General features: G+C 41.0%; 1 protein-coding gene across 2 annotated transcripts; it reads left to right on the top strand.

The window, feature by feature from the left end:
• The first annotated feature begins 247 nt into the window (after window positions 1-247).
• Window positions 248-22,913, top strand: ankrd22 (ankyrin repeat domain 22). Of its 2 annotated transcripts, XM_059947467.1 has the most exons (6): window positions 249-448; window positions 5,614-5,799; window positions 17,166-17,273; window positions 19,802-19,879; window positions 20,696-20,794; window positions 22,680-22,913. In XM_059947467.1, exons 1-6 carry the CDS (start codon window positions 428-430, stop codon window positions 22,758-22,760), a joined length of 573 nt encoding a protein of 190 aa, XP_059803450.1. In that variant the 5' UTR covers window positions 249-427; the 3' UTR covers window positions 22,761-22,913. The 2 variants fall into 2 exon arrangements, with proteins under 2 accessions (XP_059803452.1, XP_059803450.1); XM_059947469.1 differs by lacking the exon at window positions 20,696-20,794 and having other exon boundaries at window positions 248-448.
• Window positions 22,914-23,289: the final 376 nt, after the last annotated feature.

The raw sequence follows: 23,289 nt of genomic DNA, 5'->3' as shown, positions 1-23,289 counted from the left end.
TACTCCTGTTCCTGGATAATCAATTGCTGCAAATTGACACCAATGTTACGGATAGAGTTAGAGGAATATTGAATATACTGATCCAAGATGCATTCAGATGGAATAGTACGTTAACTGAGCAGGTTTCGCTGCCGTCAGGTTGAACAAAAATTGCAGCAGCCAGCCCGCTCCTGCACCAGCATGTTCTCTCACATTCCAGAGCGGGGACGGTCCTTCTCACCGGAAATTGAAGTTTCACCTCGCCCAATGAACAAGCTGAAAGTCACGGGCACTCCCTTCTTCATAGTCACCTTCCTCGTTGGAGCGACCGGTTTTAAGTCCAAAAGGAGGTGTCAGTGAGTGTTTGCAGGTTGGAAGAGGAAGGCGGTAGTAACGGCGAGCGGTCTCCGTAACCTGTTCGCTGGTGCACGGCCAGTTCGGCACACAGATGGGAGTCCTTTACTCGGAGGTGGGAGCGGCTTTGAATGTACTGTTAACAGCTGGGAGGATAGTGGGCAGAATTGTTCCATGGTGTGAACAGTTGTTGCCGCGGGCTGATGTTCAATTGACCTGGACACTGTGTGGGGCAGGCGGGTACGTGCTTATGACATTCCTTCATTTCTGTCAGAAGGGAATCGTTTTAGCTGTGATGGAGCACCTGGAAAGAGAAGCGTTGTTCTTCTGGATGCTTTCCTCACACGAGGGTTTCTTTCCGTTTTTTTTAAATCACTGTCCTTATTGTGGTTTTAAATTATGATAAATCATTTCCTGTTCTCGGCCCTGCAAACCTCTGGAGGAAGGAATCAAGGTGCCGGGTCTTAATGGTTGACCTAACCGGTTCGGAACGAGGTGTGTGTCTCTCCCGAAATCGGCCCCATCTGTAACTGGCGCTGTTGGAAATGTAAAGTTAACCCACTCCGCTGGAAATGACGGGAAAGGGGAGTTAGAGCAGAGAATCGCTTACATAGGACAGCACTAACAGAATTGTTTCTCTCCCGCCACTTCCCAATTCTCAAACTCCTCTTGCTCCTGGCCCACGGAGGTTATTTAAATTTATTCACGGGCGACGAGGATATTGCTGGCGTGACTAATATTCATTGTCTGGTAAATTGCCTTCAGGCACTACAGTCCCACTATGGAAGGTCTCCTGTTTTGTAGGGAGGTCTACAGAGAGTCAGTGATGCTGGGGTAGCGATTTAGTTCCATGCTCAAAATAAATTATCAAAGATGTGTTGCCTTACACTACCTTGAGATTCATTTTCTTGCAGACGTTTACAAGAAAATAATGGAATTTATGGAATCTATAAACAAAGACTGGAAAACAACAAACCAATGTGCAAAATAAGATAAATAGTACTGAGAACATGAATTATAGAGTTATTGCAAGTGAGTCTACAGATTGTGGAGTCTGTTCAGCGTTGATATGCCGGTGAACACTTGGCAGTGATAACGTGTTTGAGTGGTACTGTTGGAGAAGTTTTGAGTAACAGTTGAACAATAATGTATTTACTGAAGCTCTGTGAACTACAGCAGCTGCCCTTGCAATTTTAAAGTCTAATGTGGTAACTGTGCACAGTTATAGAATTGTTTCTTGTGTAATAACTTGCACAGTTGTGGATTAACACAGAAGGAAATTTAAGTGTACTTGTTTAATTTGCATAACTATTGGCATGCCATTTGGCCTTTTCTGTCTTAATAGGAAATGGCTTGCAAAATATTAATGTGAGCCTGTGTCCTAGAATGGTTAGTTAACTATGATAATTCCACAGTTGAAAGCTCATTAATTTTTGTTTTTTTTCTCAGGGAGGAAGTTGTTAGTAATTTGACATTTATTGTTTATTCCTGTCTGCCCTTGACCATGGTGATGACCATTTAGTCTGAGTAGTGAAACATTTCTGACAATATTGTTAAATAGGTAATGCCAAAATTTTGGGTGACAGAGAAATGTTGCCTGGAAAGTCTTAACTGAGATGCACTGGATTGTTTTATTTACTTTTTATTTTATTTATTTAGAAATACAGAGTGGAATAGGTCCTTCCTGCACTTCGAGCTGTGCCACCAGCAAACCTACCGATTTTTAAACCCTAGCCTCATCATGGGACAATTTACAAAGACCAATTAACCTGTTAACCGATACGTTTTTGGACTGTGTGAGGAAACCAGATCACCACATTCATTCCCCAGGGAGGATGCCCAAACCCTTTATAGAGGATGCTGAGATTGAAGTCTGAACTCTGACCTGAACTATAAAAGCATTTTGCTAATACTTTTCTTCCATGGCACCACCTGCTGTACTGTACATTTTCACAACTTCCCAGCAGTAGTATTTGTTGGGCTGTACAGTAGCGGTTTGAGTAAAGTTATTACAGCGCTATTGTAAGATTGAAGTTCGATTCCCATCACTGCCTGCAATGAGCTTATACATTCTCTTCATGACTGCGTGGCTTTCCTCTGGGTGCTGTGGTTTCCTCCCACGATCCAAAGGCATATAGGTTGGGGTTAGTGAGTTGTGGACATGCCATGTTGGTGCCAGAAGCATGGTGACACGTGCAGGTTGCCCAGCACAATCCTTGCTGATTTTGATTTGACAAAAAACAACACATTTGCTTTCTTTCAATGTGCGTGTGACTAATAAAGCTAATCTCTGTCTTGGCAGCATGATAGCTTCTATCTGGGTTTGTCAGCCACATTTTTTTTTGGGTATGTTGAACATCCTATCTTGAATTTCGGAATATTTGGCATTAGTCAGTTTGTGAATGCTGTTTTCTCTCTCCACGCAAGATCTTCGACATAATTGTTATTAGGTTGTTTTCCTGTCCGGTCTACTACTTATACCCAGACTTGTTCTGTAACATTTTTGTTTTGTCTTGCCTTGCTCTGAATTAGAATTATTTTGCATTAAGGTTATGAATCTAATAACATTGCTGTCTGTACATTGTTCTTCTTAAAGGGCAGTCAATTCCTAAAATTAGTACTCAACTGATTCTTTTTCTCTCCGTAATGTACTGGTACTTGCCCTAACCATATATTGCTCTTTATGTGGGGACTAAATATTACATTATCTTCTAATATAGGCACTGTTTATCCAAAACCTTCAACATGAAGCTTGCTTGTTACTCAAATACATGGAACATAAAACATCTCAGCACAGTACAGGCCTTTCAGCCCACAATGTTGTGCTATCTTCTGACCTACTCTAAGATGAATCTAACTCTTCCCTCTTGCACAGCCTTACATTTTTTTTCTATCATCCATTCTTAGAAATTCTGTCTAAGAATTTAAGTTTCCCCAGTGTATCTATTTCTACCACAACACCTGGTATGTTTCATATACCCACCATTCACTGTGTAAAGAATTTGCCTCTGACATTCCTTCCTCCCCCCCTCCCCCACTTCAGTCCACTCACCTTAAAATGAGGCTCCTTTTATATTAGCCATTTCCGCGCTGTGAGGAAGTCTCTGGCTATTCATTCAATCTAGAACTCTTGTCGTCTATAAAGTTGCCTCTCATCCTACTTGGCTCTAAAGAGAAAAGTCCTAGCTTGCTCAACTGGTCTTCATATGGCGTACCCTCTAGTCTAAGCAGCATTCTGGTAAATCTTCTCTGTATGCCCTCTGAAGCTTCCACACTCTGCCTATAATGAGATGAACAGAATGCAACTCAGCATTCCAAGTGTGCTTTAACATAAACACGTTAATGTTTTTCTTGTTCCAACTCTTGTTCTTGGCTCATCTTATGAAAAAAGCATGCTGCTAAGCCAAATAATGCTTCCTAAATAACTACATATTATTCAAAGTTGTTGGTGTTCTTCCTCACCTTCTGTTTTCCCCTATACAAATAACATTCCTGTTTAAAGTATGCGCAATACACAACTTATCCTTGATAATCAAGTGTGTTCGGACTAACAGATTTTCTGGGCTATGTCATGTCCTTTCTTATTAATATGCTGCCACAGTTTATATTGATTTTATTTTTCTTGTATTATCTTATTCAGTGAATCAGATTAAAATGGGCAGCACAGTAGGGTCATGGTTAATACAATGCTTCTCAGTACCAGTGACCTGAGTTCAATTCCAGTTGTTGCCTGTAAGGAGTTTGTATGTTCTCCCTGTGACCATGTGGGTTTCCTCCAGGTACCTCGGTTTCCTCCCACAGTCCAAAGATGTACCGGTTGAAAGGTTAATTGGTCATTGTAAATTAGGCTAGGGTTGCTGGCCAGTGCTGCTCAAAGGGTCTGACGAAGCTATTCTGTGCTCTATCTCAATAAATAAAAATAGAATTTGGGAAATGCTCTGAGGTGTGGAGAAGGTGTGTAAAAACTGAGGAATTTCCTGCAAGTAAAATTTGTTTGCTTGGGTAATATTTTCCATAAATTCAAGTTTGTTACATAATGCACTTTTTAAGATTATGAAGATTATAATATCTTGAAGTTCAACTCCACTCCATGTATTTTTGATTTGATCTGAGTCCTGAAGTTTAACATTCAAAACCATGTCATTAAAACGGCTTCCCTTTTTGTTACTGGTTAGTGAGTATGTTTGCATTTGAAAATGTGCACAGAGGATGTTCTTGACACTTGGATCATTGCTGCGATAAATTAGTTTGGATCTGCAGCAGGAAATGGAAATCTATGAAGCATTGTTGTGGGATTTGAAATTAATTTGGCCCTATTTACTGGTTAGTATAATAGATCATGTGATTTTATTTGTAATGTTTGAGGCATTATTCCATTTTCAGTATGAAGCAAACTAAATGGGGAACAACGGTTGTAGTAATCGTATATCTCAAGAGTGTGCAAATGGATGACAAGAATGGAAGTTAAAAGGAAATAATGATTGAAAACTCGTGTCTGTCTTGATGTTTGTGATCCAGTGAAAATGTATTTTTGAATAACAAAGTTCCTATGAATTAGGATGTGTCTGAAGAGAACAGTTCATTATATTTAACACCTATCATATACAAAATACAGGCCAACTAATTGAGTATCAGTTTGTAAGGTTGGAGGGGCACCAGATGCCCAGTCATGAGGGGGATTTTATGGGGTTTTTTTGTGTGTGTGTGTGTGTGGGGGGGGGGGGAACTAAGATGCACTGCTGCTATTTTGCATTTTTACAGACTGTTTAAATATTTGTTTTATGATCCATGAGGATGTTAAAAGCAAACCATCAAAATGCTGGAAATTTGCAATTACTGGCTGCTTTGGCCATCATCTGTGTCAGAGGGTAATAATGGTTTCAGGCCAAAGTATTAGAATTGAAATGTTTGCCTTTGACTCTTCCCTGCAAGCACTATCCAATCTGTTTCCAACACTTGTTTGTAAAACCAACTTGCATAAATGTGAGATGCATACCAGTTACGTAAGTAGATTAATGCTTCAGATTAATGACTTCTCAGTTTGAAGGCAAAAGATTTGCATGAATTGTAAAGTGTTCATATCAGTACTGATGCAACCTGACCTTTTAAATTTTTTTTTATCTTAATATCTTTGTAATACTTTAGTTTTGTTTAATAATTACAGTTGCAACTTGAAGGTGAAATAACTTTGCATGAAAGAAAATTTGGACTTTTTGGTAATGGGTTTGATCACAATAACTGCTTAGCAGTGCTGATCTATTTCTCTGCTCTGTTCTACAGCCCCTCTGTGAAGCAGCATATCAGAATGATTTCAAGGAGCTGAAGGAACTACTGCTAACAACTGATGTGAACCAACAAGATGCACACTATGGGGACACTGCATTGATTGCTGCATGCAGAACAGGCAGGGTTGAAATTGTACAATATCTACTGAGAAAAGAAGCTAATGTTAATCTCAGGAACAAGGTGATTTCTATGTTTGGACTCCTGAATGCTCATTCACATTCCTGCTCCTGTATGTAAAGTTTCTTGGCTCAATAATCTGTATTGTAAATGCAACCTATGTCCCCTCTCCTTGAGGCGGAAAACATGGAGGGCTAAATACATCTTAAATACGTCTGTGAAATCCATGTGTCCAGTTTTCCCCTCTGTTTACCCTCTTGCTCCCACTTGACAATGGGAGTTCAGTGAATATCTGGGATATTATTTTTGAAAAGGTTTCTCTCCTTGATTTGTATCAGGTATTTACATTAGGAATTGGAGATGGAAACATCATTGTGCCCAATAAGAGACCAGATATAAAAGTCTGAGGAAGCACACATGGATGGGCATTGATTGATCAAGGATAGTCAGCACGGCATTATGTGTGCAAGGTCAATGTCCAAACAATGATAGTTTTTTGAGGAAGTTGCCAGAAATGTTGATGAAGGCAAGGCAGTGGATGGTGAAAATGTGGTCTTTAGTAAGGCATTTGACAAGTTCAGTCACTCGGCATTCAAGATGAGGTAGTAAATTGGATTAGACAGGCCTTGCAGGACAAGTCAGAGGGTTGCCTCTCGCACTGGAGTTCTGTGACTGGGGATTTCTGCAGAGATCGTTGCTGGGTCCGTTGTGATTTATCATCTAAGTCAGCGATCTAGATGATGATGTGATTAATTAGATCAGCAAATTGCGCATGATTCCAGGATTGGGAGTATAGTGGACTGTGAGGAAGGCTATCACAAGTTTGCAGCGGGATCTGGACCAGCTGGGAAAATGAGCTGAACAATGGCAGACAGAATTTAATGCAGTCAAGTATAAGGTGTCGCAGTTCAGTAGGACCAGCCAGGGTGGTCTTACACAGTGAACGGTAGGGCACTGAGGATTGTGGTGGAACAAAGGGATCTGGGATACAGGTCCATAATTAGTTGAAAGTGACATCACAGGTATACAGGGTTGGGGGGGGGGGGTGGGAAATTTTTGGTACATTGGCCTTCATAGATCAGATTATGGAGTACAGGAGATGGGATATTGTACAAGACATTGATGAGGCCTAACTTGGAATATCCTGTGCCGTTTTGGTCACCCACATACAAGACAGATATAAATAAAGTTGAAAGAATACAGAGAAAATTGGCAAGGATATTGCCAATTCTCTAGGATCTGAGTTACAAGGAAAGATTGAATAGATTAAAACTTTATTCCTTGGAACATAGAAAATTGAGAGGAGATTTGATGAATGTATACAAAATTAAGGGGCGTTAGATGGAGTAAATGCAAGCAGGCTTTTTCCACTGAGGTTGTGTGGGACTACAACCAGAAGTGATGCATTAAAGGTGAAAGGTGAGTTGTTTAAGGGGAACATGAGGGGAAACTTCTTCTCCAGGGTCGTGAGAGTGTGGATTGAGCTGCCAGCACAAGTGGTCCATGCGAGCTCGATTTCGAGGCTTAAGAAAAGTTCGGATAGTTACATGGATAGTAGGGATATGGACTTCAGTCCCCATCCTTTTCACATGTTGGTAGTGAATGGTGCAATGAACTTGCGAGTGTTACAAGATTTGGTGGGAATTCATTTTAAGAATTCAGCAAGCCCTATTATGGCTGCATCTCAATTATATTACTTGGAACAGGTGCACTGATAATTTTTTTTTTTCTCTCTCCAACTGGGATTAGTCCTATATGTTCTATCTGGTGACCCTAGATCTGTACTTGGATGTTGGTTTTCCTTTTCCAGCTCTCCCTTCCGTATCTTGTGCTCTGTAATCTGGATACGTCACAAGTTGCAGCAATCTCAGTTATGCCCTGCAGAAATTCTTCCACACTTCTCTGGAAGGTAGAAAGCTCAAAGCTGCCTGCTGTGTGTGAACAAGCTTCTAGGTGTGTTGGCAGTCAAGAACCCCTTGGAGCTGCTCCTCAAACAGTATCTGGTGATGAGCATGGCTTGTATTGAACTTGGTCCTTCAGGCAGAACTGCAGTTCCTACTAATCCCAGACAGCGATGCAGTTCCAAGGGCAAGGATTCATTCTCCACTTTTATATTCTTTGCATAAGGCATCAACCTTGGCTTGAAGAACCACAGTAGGTTGGGGGATCAACCTGAGTTTTGGCTTGGGAGCCTAACTTGCTTTTGAAAACTTCCTCTCCACAACATCCCAGCTCTCTCCCTCGATATAGTGAATGTTCCTCCGAGCCAGGGGATCTATTTTCTGACCAGTTTCTTCCCAATGCTTGGTCCAGAGCCAATAACAACCACTTGTGGGAAGGCCTAACTTCAGCATTTCACAGTTGCTTAGTAACTCCAGCTACTCCACTGCTTCCCCTGTACAGACGTTCAGATGTAGCTGCCTGATTTTTAAGTGTTTCTTGGAATTCTGTCTGGTTTATTAGTTCAATGCTGTACTGTTGTCAAGCTGAAATATCACCTTTGTAATACTTTATGACAACAGTTGGTGGTTCTACTTTTTAATAAGATTCTTTGAAACTTGCTTCTGGAATATTTCCTCTGCAGAGGCGACCCCCGTGTAATGTTCGTTGAGTTACAGAAATTCATCATTTCAGGAACTTGCACATCATTTCCCATAAATTAGAGATGTGGAATAAAATGTGTTCTCATGGAAATTGGGAGGGTTGGGGTTGAAGGAAGTGAATCAACACTTTATTTCATTTTTTATTGGTTGACAGGTGTTGTTAATGCATTAGTGCAAATAGCAATACAGACCATTTCTAGGAATGTAATATTCATTAACACTGAGGTTCACCTGTACCAAACTTTAATTGTTTTCTCTGTGTGCTGGTAATGGTGGAAACTTCCAAAATTTTGATTTCTTGATTTTATTATGTTTGCTGAAACTTGTGCTAATTTTGGCAATCTCTTGTTCCAGTGGGTATTCACTTCCCAGGATCTGTGGGGCTCATTGTTAACCTCAGCTCTCTCTGGTACTTTGGCTTTTCAAAGGGTCAGAGTTGTTTGTAACACAGTTAAACTTTGACCAAGTATTCCTTGCTCAGCCTCTTGTAATCATGAACCATTCTTCAGTTCTTAATGTAAATTGCAACAATAATCAGCTTGAAGTTAAAAGTACAGCTTGATCAGGAGAGCTACCGAGTGCTGCTGCATTAGTGGGGGGGGGGGGGGCGCTGAGGGATGTGGTTTGCAAAATGAAGTGGCAATGAAACATTTTATCTGCATTAGCCAATCACAAGACAATGGGGTATGTCACTTGGCTCATCATACGTGGTTACAGATATGATTAGTCAATACTGGGATATTGATCTACTTGGAGATTCAGCACTCAGAGTGTTAATTTTGAGTGTGTGGGATCTTTGTCTTCTGAAGTTTTTAGACCATGCACGTGAATTACTTTGTCACATCAAAGGCATTTGAGAAACATCACATGCAAACATTGTCAATGAATATCATAACAGTATAAATGTAAGAAAGCATTGGAGATTGTTGAGAATGACAGAAAGAGGAACTGGAATTCATTTCCAACCTTCTTGCGGTGGGCGACTCAGTCGTCTGTTACTCGTTGGTATGTCCTGTTAGTTTACATGAATTGTACCTGTTTGGAAATTTTTCGTAGTTTATAAATCATTTGCAGATCAGAAATCTTTTTGTAAATCAGCAACCCTCTGTGGTAAGAGCTATTTGTCTAATTTTAAATCATCTGTGTTTAAGCTACTTTGTTAGCTGGAAGTATCTTGCCTTGGTTGGGGGTGGAACCCACGACTCAAGCAAAGAGTATTTGGCAGCTGGGCCTTGCTGCAGAGACTAGGCAGGGAAGTTAGCTAGTACTTGAGTAGGAGTGGATGCAGTACAACTTACCTATAGTGAGGGTACCTATAAAATCTTGTGAGTTTAGAACTTTGTGTACAGTGGACCCAGGACCAGTGTAACCTTTTAAACTGTATGTGACACTTGGACTAGTATTCAGATGCCGTGACCTGTGTTGCTGCCCCCAAAGCCGAGACTGCCTTTGTCTTTTATAGTGACATTCTTCTTGCTTCAGAATAATACTATTTGCAGTTTGCTCTTATACATGCTGTTGCACATAAAAGCTGCCTTGATTGCAAGTCTGTTATTTGCCAACTCCCCTGCTTGAGCACCTTCCAGTGCTGAGTTTCATAATCTGGCTCTAACAACCCATTAACCCTGCTTATCACTGATTTCCCCACTCTATCCTCTCCCTTAGTTTCAATGTTTTGCTTTAGTTAGTCTTGTGATAACTTCCTGATTTCAGCCACATAACTTGGTCAGTTATTCCTCTGGTTTGCTTAACCATAATGCGAACTTAAACCTTTGCTTGAACTTTTGTTTTGGTTAAAGGGAGTCTTAATCAAATCCACCAGTTCCAGTGATGTTTTAATACGGACTTCCTCTGGGTTAAACGGGTTGCTCTTTAAATTACATATAGGGGCTCCCACTATACGGAAAGAAAATGCTGTTTATTCATTTGCAGCAAAGAAATGCAACACAGAATCTCTCAATATACCTCCCAAACCTAGTTTGAGTCGAGTGTTGCAATTGACTGTGCTGTTCACCACCTTTCTTGTGCATGCTTTTTGTTTAGGAAACAATTTCTCTTCAGCCTTCCCTGATACATACTTTCATCTCAGGCCATCAATCCAAAACATTCTGACCAAAAGGAGAGGCTGAGATTTATCCTTTCCACAAATTTACTTGCAAGTCTGCTGAACCAGTGCACCTCTGCTAGAGATAACTCAAACTGATGGACAGAAATGGAGTCTGGAGAACAAAAGATTGGGCAGTAATGACAGAATAATCACCAGTCTAAAATGATCCACACTTCCTAATAGTTAAGTGGAGAATTAATAAAGAAATGTTATTGTTTTACCGAACATGGTTGTTAGATGCAGACGAGAGCCATTTGGGTCTGGTGGAGACTAAAGACGGGTTAGTTGTGTTTTGCTAACTCTTTGCTCCCCTTTTCAACTTTGTGACTGCTCTTGCACTTCCTGTTTCTCCAAATATTTTTTCAGCCCATTATGAAACACTAATAAGCAGTGCCTCCAAAACTTTGCCCTTTTGTTTGTTGAGGGATGAATTATAGATATCTCTTGCATGGATGCACAATTACAAAGGGATTCATTCCAGAGGCTCCATTGGCAAACACCCAGAGACCTGAGCGAAACTCACTCACCCGCAGAATGCAGAGTAAGCCAGGAATGAAATTTAGCTGACCTGATCCTTGTTCATCACCAGTCCTGGCAATTTTAAATCCAATTCTCCGAGCTGCTTCTTGATCCTGCTGCTTAACCACTTGCAAGATCCCCTGCTGACAAACTTCTATAAACTACTTAGGATTTTAGGAAAACTTTTCCTGGTAGTTCTAAAGTGCAGATGCCGGCAGGGAGTGCTGAGGCATTTGGCCTAATTTCGACACACCGCCCGGATTAGCTATTCCCATGCATGGAAGGATTAGTGGCTGTTCCTCTTTGAGAGTGCTTTGTGAAGTGAGCAAAGGGATTGCATGGTGGCAGAGTGGGAACACCTGCAGCATAGCCGAGCACCAACCAGATGTTACACTCTGGAGTACTATCTGTGTGTGTTTGTTTTGGGCTGAATACTCCTATTCTACACTGACTGCTACAACTTTGGGAGCAGGACAAGGACCACATTGATGACTCTTGATGGCACTGGGCCTGCGTTCACTGGAGTTTAGAAGAATGAGTGGGGATCACATTGGAACTATCCAAATACTGAAAGGACTAGATAGATTGGAGGACGCCTCCAATAGTGAGAGAGGATAGGGCCAGGCTCAGATTAGAAGGACATCCCATAGAATATAGATGAGCAGGAATCTCTATAGGGAGAGGGTGGTGGATCTGTGGAATTCATTGCCACAGATGGCTGTGGAGGCTGGATCACTGAGTATATTTAAAGCAGAGGTTTGTGGGTACTTAAGGGTGTCAAAGGTTATGGAGTAAAGACAGGAGATGGGGTTGAGAAGGAAAATAAATCAGTCATGACTGAATGGTGGAGTAGACTTGAAGGAACAGAATTGGGCCATTTGGCTCAATGTCTTGTGGTCGTATTGCCAGTGGTAATTAAGGTTACCATGAACCTTTATTAATTCCATCTTCCATATTGCAGCTGAGGCTATTTTTCAATGTTTTTTTCCTGTTCAGCATTGTTTGAGCGCAGCCACTGATCATTTGCAAGGAATGAGCTCAGATCTTAGTGGGGAGCAAGCTGAAGAACCAGTTGACAGGTCGAGGAACCCAGCATACAGTGACATGCTAACTGCATGCACTCCGTTTTAAACCACTCCGTCAGTTCTGCTCTGCACTGGAACCAGAAGGGTTTCCCCTGTTGGTCTTCAGTTGATGTGACCACAGACAGCAGGGCATAGGGAGGAGTAGAAGTTGGCACCTGGCTTTCTGAGCCAGCTCTGCCAGACAAGTTCCTGAATGTGGGCTTGTTGCTGCACTGTCCCTGTGTCCTTCGCAGGGCAGGGTACTGGTTTGCAACATCCTCCACTGGTATCCAGAGCCAAGCTAACAAAAGACTGAGCTTCAAGCACTTGCATGTTGAGCGGCTTTTGGTGCTGGAATGGAAGCTGAAACATTGGCCACCAGACTCTGCATAATTGGGTTTTAAAGACGGGAAATGCTGCTGCTTACTGAAGAAAAATGGCTTTTGTGCTAGCTTGTGCTTGTTTGTTTCAGAGGATTTTGAGAAGGTCTGCCAATTCACTATTGCTCATGCCTGTTGGCCGCCTCCATTGCCCACCTTAGTGCTGTCCTTCAAATCAGTGTAAAGTTGGGTGTGATCTTTGGAAAAACGGGGCACTGCCAGTTATCAAAAAAATTCCAATTCTGCCTCCAGCCAGCTGTCAAAGTATTGCAGGAAAGGCAGATGAGCTCAGGAAGTGGATACTGTAGCCATTAGAGAGACTCAGTTGCAGGTGGGGCAGGACTGGCAGCTCAATATTCCAGGGTTCTGTTGTTTTAAAGGAGGTGGGGTGGCAATACTAGTTAGGAAAAATGGCACATCCGTGCTCACTCAGGACAGACTGGAGAACTCCTCTAGTGAAGTATTATGGGTGGGACTGAGTAATAAAAAGTTATGGCCACGTTAATCAGCCTATATTGCAGACCACCCAACATTCCGAGGGATTTAGAGGAAGGAATCTATATAGAGATTGCAGATTGTCGCAAGAATAGTAAGGTTGTTATAGTAGGTGATTTTTAACTTTCCACATACTGACTGGGACTCCATACTGTAAATGGGACTAGATGGGATAGAATTTGTCAAATGTGTTCAGGGAAGTTCCCTTTGTCAAGACTTGGCAGTCTCAGTGAGAGAATGTGTGATACAGTACTTGATTTGGCATTGGGGAATGAGACGGGTCAGGTGACAGAAGTCTTTATCAGTGAACACTTTGCACCTTGTGATCACATACCATTAGTTTCAAAGTAAATGTGCAAACAGATAGGTCTGGTATGTGGAGAGATTCTAAATTGTTGAAGGGCCAGTTCTGATGGTATCAGAAATGATCTGGCAAGTGTGGATTGGGAGAGGCTGCTTTCTGACAAAGGTGTATTTGGAAAGTGAGAGGCCTTCAAAAATGACGATGGTTGTTTTGTGCCTGTCAGAATAAAAGGTAAATATAATAGGTGTATAGAACCTTTGTTTCTAAGAGATATTAAGGCCCTAATTAAGAACAAAAGGAGGTGCATTGTAGGTCTAGGGAGGGAGGGACAAATTACGCACTTATAGACTATAACAAATGCAAGAGAACACTTGGTAAAGAAATCAAGGTCTAAAAGAAGGCATGAAGGTGACCATGTAGACGGGTGAACAGAATCCAAAAGATTCTGCAGATATGTTAAGAGCAAAAGGGTTGTAAGCGACAAAATTGGTTCTACAGATCAGAATGGTAATCTACATGTGGATCCAAAAGAGATGGGGAGATCCTAAATGACTTTTTTTTTTGCATCTGCATTTGTTCAGGAGATGGCTTAGAGTCTATAGAAGTGAGGCAGAGCAGCATCAACTTCATGAACTCTTTACAGGTTACAGAGGAGGTGGTGTTGGCCTACCTGAGGTAAATTAGAGTGGATAAATCCCCAGGTCTGAGGAGTTCCCTGTGACCCTGCAGGAGAAAAATGCAGAAGTTGCAGGAGCCCTAGAACGGTTATTTAAACCACCACTAGCGACAGGTGAGGTGCCAGAGGATTGGAGGACAGCCATTGTGGTTCTGCTGTTTAAGAAAGACTCCAAAAATAAACCAGGAAATTATATGCCACTGAGCCTGACATCAGTTGTGAGAAAATTATTGAAAGTATTCTTTGGGACCGGCTGTGAGTATTTGGATAGACAAGGACTGATTAAGGATAGTCAGCATGGCTTTGTGTGTGGTAGGTCATGTCTAACCAATCTGATATTGTTTTTTGAGGAAGCTACTGAGAAAGTTGGTGACAAGGCAATGGATGTTATCTACATGGACTTTAGCAAGGCTTTTGACAAGGTCCTGCATGGGAGGTTGGTCAAGAAGGTTCAGTTGCTTGATATTCAAGATGAGTTTGTCAATTGAATTAGACATTGGCTTTGTGCGAGAAGCCAGAGAGTGGTAGTAGATAGTTGCCCCCTGACTGGAGGCCTGTGACTAGAGGAGGGTCGCAGGGATCAGTGCTGGTTTCATTGTTGTTTGCAATCTATATCAATGATCTGTATAATAACGTGGTTCAATAAATCTGCCCTCAAAATCCCTAATATCCATGTACCTATCCAAACTTCTCTTAAACCTTGAAATTGAGCTCGCATGGACCAGTTGTGCTGGCAGCTCATTCCGCACTCTCTCAACCCTCTGAGTGAAGATGTTCCCCTCATGTTCCCCTTAAACTTCTCAACTTTAATGCATCACTTCTGGTTGTAGCCCCACACAACCTCAGTGGAAAAAGCCTGCTTGCATTTATGCTATCTATGCTCATAATTTTGTACACCTCTATTCCTTGGAATGTAGAAGATTGAGAGGAGATTTGATGAAGTCCTAACCTATTCAGTCTCTCCTTATAACTCGGGTCCTCCAGAACAGGCAACATCCTTGTCAATTTTCTCTGTACTCTTTCAAACTTGTTTACATCTTTCTTGTATGTGGGTGACCAAAACTGCACAGAATACTCCCAAGTTTGGCCTCACCAAGCTCTTAAACAACTTCAACATAACATCCCATCTCCTGTACATAATATATTGATCTATGAAGGCCAATGTGCCAAAAGCTTGAATACTCGTGATACCACTGACAATGAATTATACACCTGTATTTCCAGATCCCTTTGTTCCACCACACTCAGTGCCCTACCGTTCACCATGTAAGACTCCCATGGCTGGTCCTACTGAAGTGTAACACTTTGCACTTGCTTATATTAAATTAAAATCGGCCATTTTTTAGCCCATTTTTCCAGCTGGTCCAGATCCCAAAGCATAAGCTCTTCCTCACTGTCCACTACACTCCCAATCTTACTGACCTCAACAGATTTGCTGATTCACTGAACCACATTTTCATCCAGATCATTGATTATAGATGACAAACAACAAAGCGCCCAGCACTGATCCCTGTGGTACACCGTGAGTCACAGGCCTGCAGTCAGAGAGGCAACCCTCTGGCTTCTCCCACAAAGCTGATGTCTAATCCAATTTACTACCTCATCCTGAATTCTGATCCACCTTGACCAGCCTCCCATGCAGGACCTTCTCAAATGCCTTACTAAAGTCCATGTAAACAACATCCACTGCCTTAATCCACTTTCCTGGTAACTTCCTTGAAATACTCTATAATGTTTAGACATGACCTACCACACACAAAGCCATGCCGGCTAACCTTAATCAGTCCATGTCTATCCAAATACTTGTATATCTGGGTCCTTCATATACCTTCCAATAACTTTCCCACAACTGATGTCAGACCCACCAGCCTTTAATTTCCTGGTTTCTGTTTAGAACAGAACAGCATTGGCTATCCTCTAATCCTCTGATACCTTTCCTGTTGCTAAGGATGTTCTGAATATCTCTGCTAGGGCCCCAGCGATTTCTACACTTCACTCCCATAGGGTCCAAGGGAACACTTTGTCAGGCCCTGGGGACTTATTCACATCGATTTGCCTGAGGGTAGCAAACACCTCCTCAATAGTCTGTACTGGATCCATGAAGTTGATACCACTTTGCCTCACTTCTGTAGACTTTGTATCTGTTTCTCAAGTAAATACAAATGCCAAGAATGCATTTTATAATCTCCCCCATATCTTTTGGCTCCACACATGGATTACCATTATGGTCTTCTAGAAGACCAACTTTGTCTCTTGTTCTTAATTTAATCCCTTTTGCTCTTAACATGTCTATACAATCCCTTGGGATTCTCCTTCACCTTGTCTGCTAGAGCAACTTCATGCTTTCTTTTAGCTTTCCTGATTTCTTAAGAGTTCGTTTGCATTTCTTGTACTTCATAAGCACTTAATTTGTTCCTACTCACCTCTCACAGTAGCCTGGGGTACATTTCATCTGGTCCCGGCGACTTATCCAACTTGATGCTTTCCAAAAGCTCCAGCACATTCTCTTTGTTAATATCTACATGTTCAAACTTTTCAGTCTGCTGCAAGTTATCACTAGAATCACTAAGATCCTTTTCTATAGTGAATACTGGACTACTGCAATAGATTTATCGGTACATGAATAGTTTGCTGTATTGAGCAGCATGTAAAGCTACCGATGCAGCTGGCTGCAGATGGGATTTAACAATGTATTCAGTAATCTTAACATGTGTGTAATATGATTGAATGCCTTGGACTCCTTTATGTCTGCAGTTCATGTGTACTGCTATAGCTGGGTGTTCAGCATGTATTTGCAGTGTGCGGTACTGTGTAAGTGAGCAGAGAGCAAAAGTTGGTATTGTGCTGTGTCAAAAACAATGGATACCTGTTAACTGTGTATCCTCATTCCTGGGCTATTCTCAGGAGCACTGGGATTTAGTCCTGTTTTACCCTCTGCCTAGCTTTTCCCACTGACTGTTCCTTGCTTTTCTCTACAACTTCCCTGTTTCCTTGTTCTCTTCCTGCACTCTGCCAAATCCTTTGTGCTACTATGAAAACACAAACTTGTCGCAATTGGAAATATTCAGCATTTCTGTGACTTTAGTATCAATGGTGTTTGTATAAGCCTTCAGACCCACTGCTCCACAATTGTACACGTCACATGAAATCCATTGCTGTTGAAATCTCCCTGCAGTGTTAGACAATCAATTAGCTAATAGAATATTAAACTATGTATATACAGATGTGAATTTTTGATCAAATGTGTTCCTATATTGATTTTACTTTCTCCAATTTTAAAGAAAAAACGGACATGTTTACATTATGCTGTAAGGAGAAGATTCACTTTTCTGGACTATCTGTTAATCATCATCTTGATGCCGGTCTTGCTCCTGGGCTACATTATAATGGTAAGTGCTAGGGGTGCTTTTTCACCAAGCTATAATTAGTGTTTCCATTATTTTAAAATGCATGATTTTCATCTAAGGGTGCTGTATAGTTGATCTGTCCAACCTCCGATATGTTTTTCATTGTGAAGACGCATAGTTCACCACTCTATAGCATGGCTCCTTTCATTACTTATATTATTTTGAAGATGATTTTTTGGAAGTGGGGTAAGCACAGCAAGGAAATGGCCAGTCTATGTATCTCATGAAATGAATTGTGAGGAAAATGACTAGTTGTGATCATGGATACAAATGCTGATTGAAGCGGGGGGAATTCGAAGGAATGATGCAAATCTATATGGAATGAACAACAGGTGGAAGGAACAATAGATCTAATGGTGTCTTTATTCAGTACTTGATCATTTAAGTTTGTTGTGGATTACCTTGAAATGAGTATCATCTCAATTGTGTACAGTGGTATAGAAATCTCTGAAACTGCATCAACAAAAGTTACGTTGGTTCAGAATTTTTGTATCTGATCCAGCAGTGGGGAAGGAAATGCAGCTGCTACCTAGTTGATTGGATCATTGAGAACTGTATCCGGAAGCACTGATACTGGTCAAAATCCTAGATTCACTTGCTGAATTCCTCTCATTGAGTTCAAGTAATTTGCACAGCTGCATTTTTTTTAATGCCTGGTTTTCTAGTATTTGTGCCCCTTATGTTAGAATGGATGCAGGACCTTTCCCAAGCCTTCAGTGACTTTTGAGCAAACTCTGCAATAATCCTCTGTTCCAGAGAATCAAAGATCAACTTTGTTGTTCCTCTCCGTGCCTTGGGCACATCAGCAAGGTTGCCACCTGTTCCTTTAGCATTTTTCTGTCTTTTTAACGGAGCTGAGTTGCTCGCTCGATGCTCAACCCAGCATGGATGTAAAGCGTGCAAGGAGCCGGCCAGATTCAAACCCAGAACCACTCGCCTGAAAGTCCGGTGTGGATGCCTGTACACTGCCAGTCAGCATCAACTTTACTAACTGTCTACGTTTCCATGTGCTGGGAATTTGCTGTGCTGTGTTTGTCAGCTTATGACATGCAGCATTCAAGAATAAATATATAAAAATAAAGATTTGTATATTTTAAAACTAATGGTGAAGGTTAAAGTACAGATATGGAATAAGATGTACTTAAATACATATTTACAATATAAACAATGTTATAAAAAGTAGTTTTAAAGCCTCTACAGTGCAGTGTTGAGGGGTAGTAAATAGAGAGGGTGGGGGGGGGGAAGCTAACTAGAATTGTTGATCAGATTAACTGTCTGGGGGAAGAAACATTTAAGATGACATGAAGTTTTTCTTTTAATAGCCTTAAAACTTTCCTGAAGGGAAACTGCATTAAATTTGCAAATTTTGGCTGGACTTCCCTTTCTTGCTGCAAAAACCGCATTTAGGTGTCACTGCACTCCATTCCCTTAGTCACTGAACAAATACTCAAGAACCAGGAAAGAGGGCATCTTAATCTTTGTAAACCCCTCATACTGGGAGGATGAAATGGTGAACACAAGAGCTTCTGCAGATGCTGGAAATCCAGAATGAAAAGCACAAATGCTGGAAGAACTCATCAGGTCAGGCAGCATCATTGGAAGGGAATAAGCATTCGATGTTTCAGGCTGAGAGTCTTCATCAGGACTAATCTTGTGGGTCAGAAAAAATTCAGATTATAACACAGATCAAACAGAAGGTGCTGACAATTGAAAATCACTTGGCATATGTGAAGGAGCTGGGACTGGTAGAATATTGATACATCGGAAAGGCTGATAATCAGTCTAATTATTAGAGAATGTAATTGTTTTACATGATTGATTTTATTCAGCAGCTTTAAGCATGAACACTCTGGAGCATTCAGTGATGGAGTCACAGGGACAGTGTGGAACTGATGGCTAAGGATTTGTAGAGGAGGTTGCTATTGAAACTTCTCAAGAGGGGAATGGGAGATGAAGCAGTTCAAGGAGACAATTTGGCACAGTAGGGTCTTGGAACATGAAACCAGTGGGGTGTGGGGAGAGAATGGGAAACATGGATCATAAAGTGACCACGGATTGGAGGAGAACGGAGAGATCTAGGGGGTCGTAAGTTGGGAGAAAGCCAACCAGCTATAAACCTCATTAACAATGCTGTTAATCACATTAACATATGTGATTTTAAAAAAAAATTCCTATGTTTCACTGTGTGGGACTTTTTAAGTGGGATACCATCTCCATCCAGGATACCATCCAGTACTCTGTAATCTGCTGTATTTCTGTATAGTCTCTCACTTAAGAAGTCCCATACAGTAAACCATATAGGAAAAGTTGTATCTGAAGCTGGTACCTGGGTTTAAATGTTCCACAAGTAGGCTCACTATACTCACTGTTTTCTTAGCTTTGTAATCATGACTAAGGCAGAAAGTTGTGATTCATCCTGATTAGAGATGGTAAGTAAACATTCAGATCTTGCATGTAGATGGACGTATACAGATTATACAGATGACTATTTGCTTAATTTTTATGCGCAGGAATCAAAGAAGAGTCGTAATGAAATATTGATCAAGCTATTGTTGTCGGCTAAAGTGGATGTAAATGCAACAGACAATGTAAGGATCAGTATATCTGAATTTACAAATATGTTTTGTTCATTATATGAAATTGATTAAGCAGGTGGACTTTATAGAATAGTACACCCTAGAACTTGTAGCCCAGTTCCTCATACTGGCCATTGAAAGATTGTCCAGCCACTTGTACTGTAGTCTTGAAACTGTTTCCCCCCTTTTTTCATACAACTTTTTTCTAACAAACTTTTCTCTGGCCTCCAGTTGGGTGTAGTTGACTTGTACCTGGCTAGAAGTCTGAGGAAGAGTTTATTTGTCATGTGTGTTGGGAAAGCACTAGATCCTTCAAATGTTTTTCTGTTAGTGGACATTGTAGGCAGCTTATTACCTTTTGTGCTGATTAACAAATCCTAACACAGAACTGGGAAGAGTTGTAATTGATGCATGAAGTATAAATTAATCTGGATCTCACTCTCATATTAGGAATCTGAGATATTAATAATATCTATAGAAACATTGTCTTTACCCTGTCTGCAGGATGGGCAACTCCACTCTTTAGATACTCTGCCTGTTCCACCACCAAAGTCACCATCTTTCACCTTCAGCCTGTCTGGTGCTAAACCACTCAGCTTGTGCTTATTTTGCCTCCACCGCTTTCTGTTTTGCTTTCCTAAAATTCTTCAGTAATACTTACCGAATTCATCCAAATCTTTGCTTCCCAGTTTCCACCTTGGACCTGTGCTCTGCTCCACCCAGCTGGCTCCTATCAATCTGCTGTAGTATCCCATAGCGCGCGAGTGCGTGTGTGTGTGCGCGTGCGTGCATGTATATTTATTTAGCCTTGTTTAATTCTCTTTACAGAATGGTAATTCGGCTCTTCATTATGCATGCCAAATGAAAAATAAGAGAATTGTCTCCATTCTCGTTAAAGCAAATGCGGATGTCACCATTGCCAATAAGGTAAATGTGCGACAATGCCAATGTGTTGCATGTGCTACGACTGAATTCCAATATTAGATCACAAGGATTTACTTGTTTTATATTTTAATTTGGAGGACGCAGGTCAGAGTTGGGAGACCTGTCATTTCTCTTCTCACCACACCATTCTGTATTCCAATTGCTGTTGGCTGTTCCTTCTATATGGGAGAAAAGAAATACTTGAAGCTTGCATTCAGATCCCTTGAGTTTTGAGTACCATGTTAGTTAAGCCATCAATGTCAATTAAGGAGGCCAAAACACCTCTCTCCCCTCCAATATAATTTATCAGGAACTTCCAAGCAATTGATGAACCTTTCAATCTAGATCATCTGTGATGTACCATTTTACAATCAAAATTGCAAATGAAAAATGGGCTATTTTGATCCACCTCATCCATGCTGACTGATTCCTATGTATGCTAATCCCGTTTTCCCACATTAGGAAAACCGTAGAGAGGCAGGCCCATGTGTTTGTCCATAGAAGGGACACTGAGCATACAGTATTGAGTATGGTATGAAAATTCCATTTAACATGTTAACTGGTGACTTGTATGTGCAATGTATGGTAGATTTACAAATGTCCTGATGCCAACTTTGAGGTACTGTCAGAAGTGCTCTGCACATTTGGGGTAACTGTGACTAATAGCCTCTTGGGACACTGGCTATAAGGTAAATTGTGTTGGGCATTAGAATGTCTAAATATGAAATTGAGATGAAGCAGAATTGCTATTGCTATTTAGTTGGATGTCAACAGGCATTTTAATGGAACTTTGCCACCTATTAGCCAGTACTTGAATGTTGCCCCTGCATGTATCCTCTAATGAGTTGCTAATGGAATTAAACATGTACAAAGGAAGTTCACCTTATGCAGCTGAAGATGGTTCATCTCCACCCTGAGGCATTTTTAAACTGTATTGGGCTAAAATTAACCTCCCAATAAATACCTACCTTTTGCTTGGGGTTCATCAACAGGCAGGAGATTTTACCGAGGCTCCTGGATGTTGCATTAATGCCATATAAACAGTCTTACCTTTTATTACAAAAGTTTATTTACTAACAAAACACTAATCATTAAGGCATCTTAAATATTGTTTCAAATTGAAAAAAATTATATCTATAATATACAAGCCCCTGACGGCCTACCATTACACATTATGCCCATAAAGACCATGTGCTGTTGGGACATCTGGGCATGGACAGAAACTGAGGGGCAGACATTCAGCCCTCAACTGCCTGCCAGCTGGACCTGTGATTTCCCCAGCTCGGCTGGGGTTGGGAGCAAGCTGACCAGGAAATAGCCCGAGTGAAGCACCCCCTCTCTGCACTGGGTGACTGTATCTGGTCATGCCTTTCCCTTCTGGTTACACCAGAGATGTGAAGAGGGCTACAACCCAGAAGTCCCTTATGGGTAATAATTACCAATATAAGTCTCTGCAGATGCAGAGTAATGCACAACCTGTATTTCGGGCCAAGACCCTTGGATCTAAAGTGTCAACTGTTTATTCCCTTCCATAGATGCTGGTTGACCTGAGTTCCTCCAACCGTTTGTGTGGGTTGTTGGAAACAATTACCTTTTTAGTTTTTTGTTTCTTGGGTTGGGCAGTCAAAATAGCAATGTGCCACTTGCTTTTCCAAACATTGCTCTGGAATATTGTCCAGAAGATAGCTAATTTCAGATTTAGGTTCAATTCCAAATCCTCTAGATGCGAAGTGTCATTGAGTCTGTTAATCCATGTAAGTAAGTTGTGTGTGTGTTTTTTTTTTGGAATAATCTTATGGAATTAGCTGTAGCTTTTTGGGTTCAACATGTAGATAGAAATGATTGGATTACCTTTTCACATTTGTATTGCTTGAAACTTTTTTTCTAGAATGGAGAAACTCCTCTGGATATTGCAGCAAGATTGAAGTTTCCAAAAATTTTAGCTGTGCTGCTACGAAAGGAAGCCTGAAGTTTTCTGGAATCAATGGTTATATGTAGCAAATAAATGAGTTTTGTACATTTTGAAATGAATGGGGAATCTGATTTTATTTATTTAATACACTGTTTAGTTTGATCAGGTGGTGATGTATTCCCCCATTCCCAGATTCATGAACATAAAGTTGGCTGGCATTTTACTGCAGTCCTGAGGGAGTGGTGCTGACTTAGATAAGATACTAAACACCACCTCGGGTAGAAAAAGATCCTAGGGAACTATTTTAAAAATGAATTGTATTCATTTATTCCATTGCTGCATATGAACAACCTGTAGAAAAACAGTATTTTGATTTCAAAGTATTGCAGTCGTCATATGAGTCTTGGGGACAGGAAAAGTGCTAAACAGCTGAAAGATCTTTCAGCATGTCTCCTGGTTTATTCAAGTGGAAATTATGACTTGGTTACATGTCCGGTTCTTTCCCACCTGATATAGGAACATATCATTTTCTGTCATGCAGAGCCAAGAATGAAGATGATTCAAATTTAACATGTCTATCAAGTCT

This window comes from Hypanus sabinus, chromosome 22 (genome assembly GCF_030144855.1).
Source record: "Hypanus sabinus isolate sHypSab1 chromosome 22, sHypSab1.hap1, whole genome shotgun sequence".
Classification (NCBI taxonomy): domain Eukaryota; kingdom Metazoa; phylum Chordata; class Chondrichthyes; order Myliobatiformes; family Dasyatidae; genus Hypanus; species Hypanus sabinus.
The sequence above is the reverse complement of the archived record's forward strand: the minus strand, read 5'-3'. Positions and strand labels throughout refer to the sequence as shown.